Genomic DNA, 13790 nt, shown 5'->3' with positions numbered 1-13790 from the left:
GGACAAATTGTACCAACTTTTCTTTGAGCTTTCAAATCTGCTTGTGGCTGTGTATGTACACAGACCATATAGATAAATGCCTGGTTCATATTCTGTTACCACTGGGTCCATCTCCTTGAGACAATTGCTTTGGGAATGAGGACTCTCAGGACTAAATTCTCATTGTTTCAGAGAGATCCCACTGGTGATTGGTTTGTTCTGTTTCCCCGTTCACTACATTAATACTAATATATTAAAGAATAAAAGCAAAAAATGTTGACAGAAGATAAAAAAATCTGCCACAGCACTGAAATGGAGCTTGACAACTAAGATGGTGCTCAGTTTCTGGTTAAAGGGCAGAATGTCCTCAGAGAAATACCGCAACCATCTGAGCAGATCAGTGCTCATGGGGGCTGCCTCAGCAGGGAACCTTGACACAAGATGGTGTAACGAGAGAGGCCTTCTCCTGGCCATGGAGAGATGATCTCTTGGCAGCCCCAGGATCTCCTCCCTCCTGGCGGTTTGCTCCCATCCTTTTGTGGTACCTCCTGAAGTAGAGTAGACGCTGTAAGCCCCCATTGACCAAGCTTGGGTAGAACTGAACTGATGTGAACCGAGGGAATTAAATGGGAGGTTTGTCTAACCTGCCTGGATGCATCTCAATAATTGGGAGAAATGTGCATGAGTCATTCCCCTAGCAAAACTGGGAGCAAAGGCTGGAGGAGGAGCTCCAGCTGGCAGGTGGGAGGTAAGCAGCCGGTGTACGAGGGACCAGTGCTCCCCCAGATGGGCCGTGTGTGGCTGCGGGCTGCCCCGAGCCACGGCCTGCCAGCGGGGTGCTGGCAGCAAAACCAGGGTGGATGTGGTGGTAAGGGTGGTTGCCTGGTTGCCAGTCACACCATGGGTGCTCTGTTGTACACCAGTCACTTATTTCAAATCACTGAATGCTGAAATAAGCCTAAAAATTGCATATGCCTTCCTGCCATTTTCAATTACTTTTAAAATTAACTGAAGTGAGAGAAGAGAGATCATCTGTACACTACGGAAAGTTGACATGACAGAGGATGAGAAATCTGTGATCTTGAGGTTTTGGTAGCCATTTGGAAGCCATTCTGGCATATGCTGTCCCTGCCCATCATTCCTACACACGCCGAGGGACAGAAGAGGAGATGTTCTGCAGGGCTCCTCTGCACCCACACCACTTGATGCACCTCCTGTGCTTGGAGCATCACAGACCCGGGCTACCACAACAATTTCCTTCTCTCTTCCCCCGGTACCTGGAACTGCATTTAGACATCCCCATATCCAGGCAGATCGTCAAAACTCAGCATGTAAGGAAAGCCTCCTTATATTTTCCTTTTTCTCATCATCTTGAACCAACTGTTGGATAGGTTTTTCCCTCTGTCTAAGTACAGGCTGTGCTTTCACATAGATCCTTTTTTGCTCTGGGCTGAGCCTTCTAGAAAGATTCAGCAAGCTGTGCAATCTTCATCTTACACAATGCCCCTCTCCATTAAATATCTGCAGACAATTTTTAGGTGTAGGAATATAGAGAACAGAAAGTAATGACAGAAAGGCAATAGAGACAAATCCTTTTCCATGAGCTCTGTGAAATCTTTTCTCAAAATAACTTTGGAGGGGTTTTACTGCCAGATCATAATGTGGATGAATCACTTCTGATATTTCTGATAAAACAATATTCAAAACTTCAAAATCACTTCCAATTCATTTATGCCACCATTTAATTAGGGCTTCTGCAACATGTTACAAGGACGTCATTATCCCCTATAATTGTATAATAATTACAATTTTTAATGAAATAATTGCAAGTACACTAGATGTGTAGATATAATTATGATAATTACATAAATACCTGATTTTCAGCTAATAATTAAAGAAGGCCTTTACAAAAAGGGTGAAATTTAACAAATGGAAGCTTGCCAGAAAACAAATACAAATAATAAACGGCTGTCTCTCCTATAGATTTTGACTTACTAAATTCTCTCTTTATGTATGATAATATGATTTTTCCACACATTATAAAATAGTATAAGGATAAAAAAATTATTTAAACAAATATTAAATCATACAGAAAGACCACAGCACTTTGCCGCCGCAGGGCCCGAACCCAAAACACTGCCATAAATATAGCCCAAACCTAATTATCCTATGTGATAACTGAGCATCTCACAAGACATTGAATTGTAAATTACTGTCAAAAGAAAGAAAATATGAATAGCACCCACAACAGCATTCAAACTGTGCTCTGATTCCTCGGCTGCCATAAAGGCACAGATCCTGGACCACCACAAAATACTCAGGAAAAGGCCCACGTGCAGTCCCTGACAGCTGCTGAGGGACTGCCAGCCCTCCTTCAGGGCACAGCACTCCAGCGCAGCTGCTGCTAAAGCTTACCAGTCATACCGTCTATGATCTTCTCCCAAAATGCATCTTCTGGGTCAAATCTGCTGGCTAACAGAGAAAACCTGCAGGAGGTTTTTTTCTCCTTCTGCCTTCCTTGGTGGACAGACCTTTACAAGGCAATTTCAGAAAAACACTTCCAGAGCTTTGACAGCTGAAGACCCAGAAATTCTTCAGCAGGGTAATTTTCGTTCTCCTCAAACACATACCTAAGACTAAACTTACTGTGCATTTACTGCACTAGCAGTATGAATAGAAAAGACAAAATTCATCTTCAATAAAAAGCCCATAGAAAAATTCCAGCAGGGCAGATTCTGATTACTGCTCTGATAGCATGAAGGAATATTAGAAGAATTCCCACAGCAGAGGAATTAGCAACGTGATTTACTGTTGCTGCTGAAGTTTGACACCACAGCAAAACTCTGGAAGGGAAAACAGCTCCAGCACCTGCACTGTACAGTTTCTGTACCTCTGGCAATCTCTGCACTAACTTATAGCAGCCTCAGGGTGGCTGATTATGGCCAGAAACATATGAGGTATTAGAAGATAGGTGCAAACATAGCTTAATGTCAGCTCTGTCCTACTTCTCTTAGGCTTATATTGTTTGGGGCTGCTGCTTTTTAGGATAAAACTTCATTAGAAGCATGAGAAAGTAATATATGAGATATTAATATTAAAACAGAAGGAAACGGATTGATGTCCCCCAAACAAATCTCATTTATGTTAAGCTCATTAAAGCAGCGGGGTTCTGAATGTAGAATATAATTAATAATACTATACGTATCAAAGTAGAGGAGACATGTATATTTGACAACATAAAGTAAGTAAAAAGGAAGAGGGTTAAAGAATCACAAGTGAAAAGAATTTGGTAAAAAAAATGGAATTATACTGGAGCAATATTCAAGTTATAAGAGGATTATTAACATTATAATTGAGATGATCTTTAAGAATGGCTTGACATCATGTTTCAAGCTTCAAAAAATATGCAAGGAATATTAAAAATGTTTGTATCCATGTGTATTATAAGGAAAAAAAAATGAAGGGCATGAACACAGAGCAGAAAAAGAAATAACAATACAGGACAGGAAAAAAACAATGACAAAAAAGCAAGCAGAAAATCGCAGCTATCCAAAAGTCATGTGAGTTACTCAAAAATTCCCTCTGAAAATGCACAAACATACTTCTGTAGCTATTTCTTCTGAAACTTTGTCCAATCTGGCTTTATATGCTAAATTAGAAAATAGCAGATTGAAAGGATAACCACATCACAGTTATTTGCTGGGTACAACTGGCCCAACCCAAGGAAGGCAATGGGAAGAAGCACAAAGCAGTTTTATCTGACTTAGTATTAGCAGGGAAACATCACTATTTTAGAGCCTTTGTGTGGGAGGATGTAGAAAATGAAAAGCAAGCAGTAAAATAATGGACAAGGAACGGAATTAGATCAGAATTTAAGACCTGTTAGAGCTATAAGCACTGTCAAGGTGTATGAGCAAAGCAATGACAGCACGATGACTTTGTGGTCAGCAAGAGCTCAGAGCCTGAACAACTAGACATTTCAGGAGGACTTTGACCAGTGTTGATGGCATTTAAGATGACTGGAGTCTTAAAATGCAGTCTGCAAAATCTTCTATTGTCAAGCATTGGCTCACCCAGAAAGAGAACTGTGGAAAGTACATCGGAGTTTAAGCATTTTATGTTATTTCAAATATGACATAAACCTACTGCACATCTTTGAAAAATGCTGCTAACTGACACTAACAGCTTTAGATTGTGAAAGGATGAAAAGGTCTGTACAAGACAATGTTTGCTTCATTATCTTCTTCAATGTATTACTAGTATAATAGGAAATACTGCTGTGGTATCTGAGGAATGAAAAACAGGAACACAGTGCTTCAAAAAGGAACAGAAAAAATGGAGCAATCTTGGTGTTTTAGCAGATAGCACCAGCGTTTGGAATTACAGACTACATCTGTGCCTGCAGGGATGGGTACCGGCCTCACGAGGGCAGAATGAGTTGGAGGAGCCAGCAAGGATGAATGGGGGCAAGACCTCAAATGCGTACAGGCAACTATGACACAAATATATTACAGGCAAATCGTTCATTATGAATTTTTGAAGCTGCCTAATGCAAAATATACATCCTTTGGTTGCTATACACCAAATAAACACTGAAGTATCTCTATGGGCTTTGACACTCACTTTCAAGTCACCACAAGCCCTGGAAATGGTCTGCAAATGTATGTTCTTAGCCCACTGGCAGTGCAATGTAATTTGACAAAGCTGAGCCTGCAGTGATGGAAGCACACACCTTAGATTTCCTTCTTTTCATTTATATGACCGTGGAGGAAAAATATCTCAATCATTTTTCAACAGTATGGCATCTACAATTCCATCACTTTGATATCATTTTCTACATGAGATATTTAGAAAATAAATAAATAAATATATCTGATAATCAATCACTAAATTTTGCCAGTATAAAAGCACATTTCACCAGGTCTAAGCTTGTACTTTACCCACTGATTTCAGAGCTGAAAAAGGAGTATGGAAAGAACTTTATTTAATAATGGCTGTAGCAACTGTATAGGTTGCATTAACTTCTTCTTCCAAAACTGGATTGTAAGTCAAACAGCTCTGAGGTAGTTAAATACAGACCTGGAACAAACATCTGACAGAAGCAAAGGGTAACAGGCTAAATTGGACTCTTTTCATATCTTCCTAGATTTATGAAAAATGTTTCATGTTGCTAAGCTTAAAAGCCTTGAAGTTATCTGTGCCATTTATGAATCACAATTGATGTAAGATATTCTCTATGGAAAACAATGAATGTTCAGTGCAGGATGAGATGATAGCGCTGTGATTTTTGTTTCATTTCTGAAAGTGTATTTGTATGTATGTATATACATTCCTATGCATCCATAGTAATCACAGCCATAACCCAGAAAGTATGGTGGTAGGAGCTTTGCTCTCTGAAAATCAAGTAGCCCATTAGGAGGCATAAATATTAATAGAGCTGTCTCATACTACACTCTCAAATGAGATAGTTCAGATCATGATTCTTTGCATTTAAAATTTATTCACTGCACTGACTAGAATAAGAAACAGAATCCACATGCGAAGAAGTCACTGATGTTGGGCAGTCTCCTAGCCACTGGTAATTCCTAAACATAAAAGTAAGGATCAAGTGATTTCTTTCCTTATTCCACTCCCAATTCTCATACAAATACTAACGTCTCCCAAACTAATTCCATGATATCCAGCATATATCATATTTTCTATGAAAACCACTCTCACATCTTCACATTCAGAAATCTTCAGGCAATACAAATGCTTTTATACAGGTTCCTAGAAAAAGGCACACCGTCATCCCAAGTGCAGAATACATATCTGGGGTTCCTTTTAGTGGTCATACCAGTAACAATTTTCAAAATTCCTTTTTATAATTGTTGTTAGAGTTTAAAGTAGGAAAATCGCAGTCCAAACTCTTGCAATGCAAACAGATGGATATACAGGATATATGTCATTGAAAAAACAGAAGCTTGCAGCTAAAGCAGAATGTACAATCCTTCTAAGAGATAATAAGTTACCCTGTCATTCTAGATCACAAGTAAAATATTCATGCTTTGACTATAAAAGTAAAATAGAGATTAGAAACACTAAACAAAGCATAAAGCTATTCATCTGTTTCCTAGAAATGATGCAAAAGTTTGCATCATCAAAGAGATTTGGGAAGTACCACATGATCAACAATGTAATTAATATCAGGCAGTAAAATGCTGTTATCTAGGATATAATCTCAATTCCATTAGAACTTACAACTGTGGAATCTAGCCTCTAAGAAAATAACACAAAATTAATTAGATGCATTTGTAAAGATTTTCTAAAGCCAGCCCTAGCAAATAGAGGTATTCTGCTTGTATGCATACCCATAACAGAATTAGCAACCGCTGACCTTCGCATACATGATTCTACATGATAAGCAAAAGATATGAAAACAGATGATCTTTCCTTACTTATTGAATCAGTAAACTGAAAATGTAATATACTAAAAAATAAGCAACGACACTGAGCAGAAATCGTGCTATATTGCCTCCTTCCTTTTCACCCAGTTCCCATCCTATCATTTTGTAGTTCTGCAGCGTGCATATCAAAATCCCACCAACACATGGTAATGGTTATAATTCCCATTACAACATCTAGCATGACTTGCAGATAAAATTGCTTTCATTTCTACATCCATCTTCATCAGATTACTTCCTGTTCTTCAAAATTTTTAATTTCCTCATGTCCCTCAGCTGACAACTGAATATAGCTACTAATTTGTTTATCTAATAAAATCTATTTCACATAATCAGAAAGCACTGAACAGTATATAAGATAGTGTACTGTTGGTGTGGTCACTTCTAATTTATATATCCTGTATTAATTAAGCAGATGGTATCAAAATCTGCCTCTCACTGTCCTATTTTCTCTTTTCAGTAACCTTCTTCCCTAAGTGTAATGAAACGACTCCAAACTAAATCCAGCGAAAGAGGCAGTATTGTTCCTTTCTTCCTTCTCATACAAAACCATTGCAGGCCATTTCCAAGCTAGTGTTTGTTGCTAGTAAAATGCCCTTACTCTGTTGCAACTTTGTTCTACAACATGATTCATTTTACTACTAGGTTTGAAGGGAATCCAGGCCAAGGGTAACCTGAGGCTGCGTATGGGTGAGCAGAGGGTGAGCTACTCCGAGAACAAGGATGACTATGGCTCTGCCAACTGCCCAGGCTAAAGGTATTCAGGAGTTCTCTGCACTTGTCAACGAGAAAAGGTAGGCTTCTGCTGCTCTTTATTGTGCTGTTATGTGCAATGAATTAAACTGACAGGGTACCTACTGAATTTCAAATAACTCTCTCTTTATTCTCCTTCAGGCTCACAGGACAATAAACATGACTTTCTCATCTACTGGGCTCTCCTTCCCTTTATTTTTGCCTTTTTTTTTTTTTCCTGATTTTTTTTAAATATCCTCTCATAGGAAAATATGCTTTCTGAGAACAATGATGGAGATCTGCATCTTTATTTATGACTTTGTGAATCAGCGTCTGGGTGATAGGAAGTGAAAGTTGCTCAGCTAATTACACACGCTTGATGAACTGCGTAATAACTGCTGCAGCATTGCACATTAATTGAATGCATATAAATGACAGCAGTTATTCTAACTTGAATGATGTGTGAAGAAGTGACGTTGCTCACTGTACCCTGATTATCTTTGATTCCAACTTTGGGAATCCAGCTTAACCAACTGTATTTTACAATACTGAGGAAAAAATCCCCAATAGAAACATCAGAAGTTGACTCAAAGCCCAACGATTTAAAAACAAATTGAATTGCCTTAAGTTACTGAAAGTGGATTTAGACATCTAAAAAAGCATACACTGAGCGACTCCAATTAACAACTAATAATTAACAACTAGCTGCAATTAACAGTCAGTAGGAACTGCAAGAGCAAAAGCCTTGGAAAATAAGGCCACCTTCATTTAGATGCCTAGATATGGCTTTAAAAACTAATCTGAGTTAATAGAGTTGGAACAATTTCCCACTATGACACTTTCCTAAAATGCATTTTTCTGGAGTGGCAGCAACAAACAGCAACTTATATTAAAAATATGGATTACAGATAATAGATAATTGTGTATTTCCACTGTTCTGTTTACCATAAGTGCTCTAAATTCAAATGGAGTCCAACTATTACACAGCACATTATTTTAGAGGTAATAATAAGGAAAAATAACTTGTTACAAAACAAATGTGAACAGTAGTACAAAATTAGTACTTTAAAGTAGTTACCAAATACCTGCTGCAAATCAATACCAAAATATACCTTCTATGTCACGTATCAATTGCTTTGGGAATTTGCAAATATCCACAAAGAAATCTGCAAATCCTCCCATGCTAATACTAAAATGATAGAAGACAAGTTTCCAAAGCTTCCAGAGCGGCCTAGTTTCCAAAGTATCATGTCACAATATTTCAACATTTCTCTACATCCCTATTAAGACTTTCACTTTTACAAAGAGAGCCGTAATCACAAAATACAGGAAATCAGCACTCACTTTTCGAAACGTGTAAACAAAAAGAAGTGTTTCACAAAAACGTCCCAGGAAAGTTAACGCTGGTCCAAGAAAGCAGTGTGCATCAGGTAGGAAGTCAATGTGGATTTTCAGCTCTGCTTTGCTACGATACCTAATAGCCATTTTGCAACACCACTGGGTTATAGAGCTGTGGAGTTGGGCCAGCAACTTCAGTGGCCCCCAGGCATGAAAGCCACCTCCTGTGCATATACAACATCAGGTGTCAACATGAGGGACACACACTCCTCTAAACCATGGGGCCAAGACAGAGAAGCTGCCAATAGGGCCAGCTCAAGACAGTAAAAGAGAGATGATCAATGCAACTGAGTTCAGACTTCACAAATGTTATCTTCTCATCTGCTTTACACGGTCCTCTCTTTAAATACTTTTCTGGCTTTGTTAGGACAAGATAGTCCCTAACTGTTCACTTCATAGCATCAGCAAATCAGCCTCTTTCAGCTGTATTATATGTTCTTCCTTTGCAAGGTTTCGATTTTTCCCCCATTTTTTTTTGTCCACTTTATACATACCTCCTTTTCTACAAATTTTCTTGCCGGGTTTTCTGGCACATTCCTTGGATATTCTTTTGACTGAAAAATGAATAGAAGACTAGAAAATAACATGGAGCTCCGTCACAGACAGTAGGAGCATGCAACACCACTATCTAACTTAAATATGACCTGCTTTATTAGGTGCGGAAGAATCTCAACCTCTTGTGCCTGCACATGCAATGGATAAGATGTTGATGCATCTTCCCAGAAGTCAGTGGGTGGCAATGAGAATTAGGTACCAACTTTGACCTAAAAATACACGTGCTGTGGGAGAAAAAAAAACACGAGTGTAGACAGAAAAATTTAAAAAATAATAATAAATTAAAAGGACAGATGCATACAAAGAAAAGCAGCATGCATACATGTAATATGCTGGCATGCAAACAAAGAAAGCCATGCATGCTAACAGTACACATGAATTAATATTGTTAGAACGTAGAACAGGAAAATAAAAAGATCTCCCTGTTTCGTCTGCTATTAACTCACCATCCTCGGTTGGGACATAGATATTTAAATAGAGGCAGTCTTCATTCTGATCTTGTACATAGGTGGAAACTACATCCAAGTTATTAGTAAACCACACGGGAAGCATGACTTCAGGCAACCTGCCTTCTATAATGTTCTGGGGACACACTGGAGCAAACTGAGTGGTATTTTTGATATCTGCCCAGGGAGACGGAGGCTCAGGAGGTTGGAAGCGGCGCTCCCCTGTTGGAGGGGCAGCATACGGAACCCCAAGAAACTGAATAACAGGCCCCAAAATTTCATTATTTAGTTCCTTCTTAATCCCTCTTATCTTGCCAAAGTTGGTGGTCACCACTGGGTTGGTATCATCCAATTTTTGGGAGGACACAGCTGCAGCGTGAAGCAAAAATCCAAGTATAGAGAAAGCAAAAGTGGCATTCAATCCCATGTGTAACAGGCGGACTATCATCGCTCTCCATACACAGTTCAGCCACATGGATCTTGGAAAGGCCATGGTCCCACATTAGTTGTGTGACTACAATGAAGCAATCTTATTTGTATCCACTGGTGTAAAAAGAGGGCAACCAAAGGAAACAGATCAAGTTTCCTAAATAGGAGCCTGTCAGAAAAATCTCAAAAGGCTTTTCATGCGGTAAGTATCTTCCATTGATTTCACACTTATTGAAGCTGCATCTTCACTCAGCACTATTTATCAGACTACATCCTATTGACAATTCTGTTTTCCATAGCAGCAATATGAAGAGAGCGGCCATTTACTGCAGAATCCCCTCTTATAAATCAAATCCAGTTAGCCGCAGGTCTATATCCTGGAGAAAATGAAAATAAATCATTAGTATGAAAGAGCTAATATGGGCAGAGTGATAACTAGGTGTTTCACAAGTTATGTGCATACATTAATAGTTGCTAGAGTCATGTAAGTAAAATTGCACTAGTTTATGGTACCATGAGATGGCGGGTGAAGCACTGATTACTGGATTATCTACAATGTCACCTGCTGAATTTAGAGATTTTTCAGAAGAAACAGGTCGGACAGAAAATGCATTTTTAAACTTCACCTTTTCAAGAACAAGCACTTTGCTGCCAGGCCCCATTAAATAAGTGTTTGCGTTAATATTTTATTTAAGTGAATCATTTTATAATCAATTTTCACCTTGTTTGCACAAGTTTAGTTATCAAAAAGGATGGAATTATTTCTCAAAGCAAAAGAGTGAAATTAAGATAGACAGGCATACTGAAGACTCTAAGCATTTTATTTAATCAAAAGCAGATTAAAATACATTCAAACGTTTGTTTGCTTATTTAAATTCCAACTTCTGATTCAAACATTAAGGCAACCGCCATATTTTTATAAGAATAACATAAATTACCATACTTTCTATGGTATTTGTTTCCCCACAGTTTGCTGACAGGTAATGAAAAACACCTGAATTTTTGGCAGAGTGAAAGATTCACAACAGCAGTAAAGGTCCACAGTCTGCTCCCACTGAAGTGAATGGCAAACTCTGAATTTGCACATAAGTATGCCTGGACTTCAGCATTAAATAAATAAATAAATAAATAAATAAATAAATAAACGTAAAAGGGTATCAACAGGCACTTGAGTGATGGGGCTGTACATCACAATTTTTACTTTGGGCCAATCCTGTATTGTTTTTAAACTACTCACAAATGAAAACACACAATCAATGCACTCAATTCCTACCATCCTTAATTTACAATATAAACAATAAACATTCCCATAGGACAGTGGAAATCCATATACCCACCCGCGTGCTGACTGAACAGTACCCTAGAAAAATAATCAGTTAGGATCAGGGACTGCATAATCTCAAATTCCAGATTCTATTTTCAACTATGTTAGCTCAGAGGTTGTCACACAAGGCAGTGTTCCAGCACTTCTGAAAATTGCTCGGTGCATATCATTATATCTTCCATATTCATGTTAAACATATTTCTAACACGATTTACAATATTCTATTATTTAAAATGCAGTGTGATACACAACATAGCAGTGTAATTTTACGCTCCCTATTAAGCAGTGTGTAAAACACAAGAAATGTGTTTTGCTTTGCATAGGAAACATTTTAAACCACCTGCTTTTGAATAGCATTGGCAGCTTTAATGAGAATTGTTTTTTTATCATGTCTATACACATTGTAGAGAGAATTCAAAGGAACGGCTTGTCTAATAGTCAGACTACCCTGCAGTTTGGGTTATTAAAAAGGAGATTGTAAAAGCTATATAGGACAGCAGGAGATTTGGTTCATGTCTAGTGTTCCTTTAGCTCTGAACAATCTATCTCAGGAGGCAATAAGGAGATAGATGAAGCTTTTCCACAATTTTCTCTCTCCTTTTCTTCCTCTGCTAATTCTAACACCTTCACTGTGAAACCGCATTAACAAACAGGCTTATATCCTTCACTCTCCAGCTTCAAATTTTCAGTGTTTGCTGGAAGCACACCAATTTAGCTGCAGAAAATAATTCCCCAAAGTTAATGTACGTGTTTACATTTCGTTCAATAAACTTGCACACAGACTGGCATCAAGACAATTACCTCTCAGAAGATTGTTGTTTTGTTGGATTTCAAATTTTGCAGGTAGTAGGATATCACTTGAGAAATAGTAAAGACAGGGGACGTAGACATGTGCTGGAGCAGAAGGCAGCTAGTACAACTTTGCTGTTCTGAGCTGATGTGCAGTCATGGAATAGTAGGTCATGGGTAGATGGAAGCCTATTCCTCAGTCATGTTCCAAACTTCCATACATTTAGATCTTTTCTGTTATGTCTTAAAAACTATGTATTTTTTATTTCTGTCTCTCTGCCCTTTCTAAAACTCTGAGCTCTCTCCATTTGCAAATAGTAGGAACTGAATCTCCACAGCTCTGCTGCTAAATGGCATGCTCTGGGGAAGGGCTGAGGAGAAACTGAATTCAACTTAGCTGCACCCAGTATTATCCTTCATTTCAGGCTGCTGAGTTTTCCATGGCTGAATGTGGAAAGTGACCAAGATGCTACTAACAATTCTTCTAGCACTACTACCCTCAAAGTGGTAGTTGACCTGTTTTCAAATCAAGTACAACTTCGTAACGCACTTTTGGTACCTAAAGTGGTAAGTTTTAACAACAATGTTGGAAATATCTGGAGTTAATCAGAACAGAGACATATTTCAGATTGCAAGACTGGGGCAACACTTCTTCCTTTAACTTATTCCAAAGTAAAATTATTACTTATGTAAATTCAAAGCAAATTATAGAGCTGGGCTATAGTTTGAGCTTGTCTATAGTCTGTTTCGCTGTTGCAGGTGAACATCTCTGCTGTGATTGAAAATTCTGTTTTGCCTTACATGAAGCAAGATTGCTTTAAGACAGAAATGAGACTAAATTGGTAAGATTAAAATGTTTGGCTATCCCGATTAATTAACTCTTGGGCAGTAGCTAGCTTCAGCAAATAGATGTATAGGCTATACAGGGCAGGATCTTGTTAAGCACTTGCAGAACTGGAATCAACAGATCTGCATTGTGTTTGTAACTTGAATTCTAGGCTTGTGTTTTTCCCCACAAGCTTTTCTTTCTCAATGATTAAGTAACAGTTTATTGCTGAGACTCAGAGAGGTCAGACATCCGAGCTTGTTGCTGGCTGCCCTGATGCTACATTATAAACACAAACTCACGCAGATCAGAAGCCTGAGATTACTCAAATCTTTTGAGACTTCCATGCCAAAATTTTACATCCAGCACTAGGTGGAAAGGCAAAGCAGGGATGCCAGCCTGAAGCATGTCTTAGCTGCCCAGCATCAATGTTGGACAAAATTTTCATTAGTCCTCCAGCAGATGATCTATATAGGACTTTCCCCTGGTATCTGGACTTCAAATGGCTGATCAGGAATTGGTGGAGGCAGAAGCAATAAACAGGAGGAGGAATGATCAGGGAGATGGGCAGTAGAATAAACTAAAGAGTAATGATGATCAATTTGGGCCAAAGTATAAAGCTTCGGCATCAGAAAACTGGATCTGAGGAGGAGGAGAAGCATTTTCAGATTTTATTATTGCCTAGATGTGAGGATCACAATTGTTCCCTGTGGTAACACAAATGAATTCTACTGTAAAAGGTATTTGATAAAGTCTTTCACGGTCTTTGGAACAGTCTATGCTATACAGAAGTTTTTTTCTGTCATCCATTATTTTATTATCTTCCCTTCTGAATTTGAATTACTTTATAGCTCAGATGCTGAAATACT

The 13790-nt window shown here is 38.4% G+C and overlaps 1 protein-coding gene across 8 annotated transcripts in view; it reads right to left on the bottom strand.

Moving 5' to 3' along the window:
* NLGN1 (neuroligin 1) overlaps positions 1–13790 on the bottom strand; it is a 422927-nt gene that overhangs the window by 282835 nt on the left and 126302 nt on the right. For 4 of the 8 annotated variants that reach the window (XM_038183684.2, XM_038183685.2, XM_038183686.2 and 1 more), the window contains exons 2-3: positions 9554–10359; positions 9047–9106 (exon numbers count right to left, since the gene is read on the bottom strand). In XM_038183684.2, coding sequence (XP_038039612.1) covers positions 9047–9106; positions 9554–10046 — 553 coding nt within the window. In that variant the 5' untranslated portion in view covers positions 10047–10359. The remainder of the gene's footprint in view (positions 1–9046; positions 9107–9553; positions 10360–13790) is intronic. The other 4 variants (XM_013097485.5, XM_038183688.2, XM_013097484.5 and 1 more) reach the window with 1 other exon arrangement.

Source organism: Anas platyrhynchos, chromosome 9, assembly GCF_047663525.1.
Source record: "Anas platyrhynchos isolate ZD024472 breed Pekin duck chromosome 9, IASCAAS_PekinDuck_T2T, whole genome shotgun sequence".
Taxonomy (NCBI): domain Eukaryota; kingdom Metazoa; phylum Chordata; class Aves; order Anseriformes; family Anatidae; genus Anas; species Anas platyrhynchos.
This window is presented reverse-complemented; position numbering and strand designations above follow the sequence as displayed.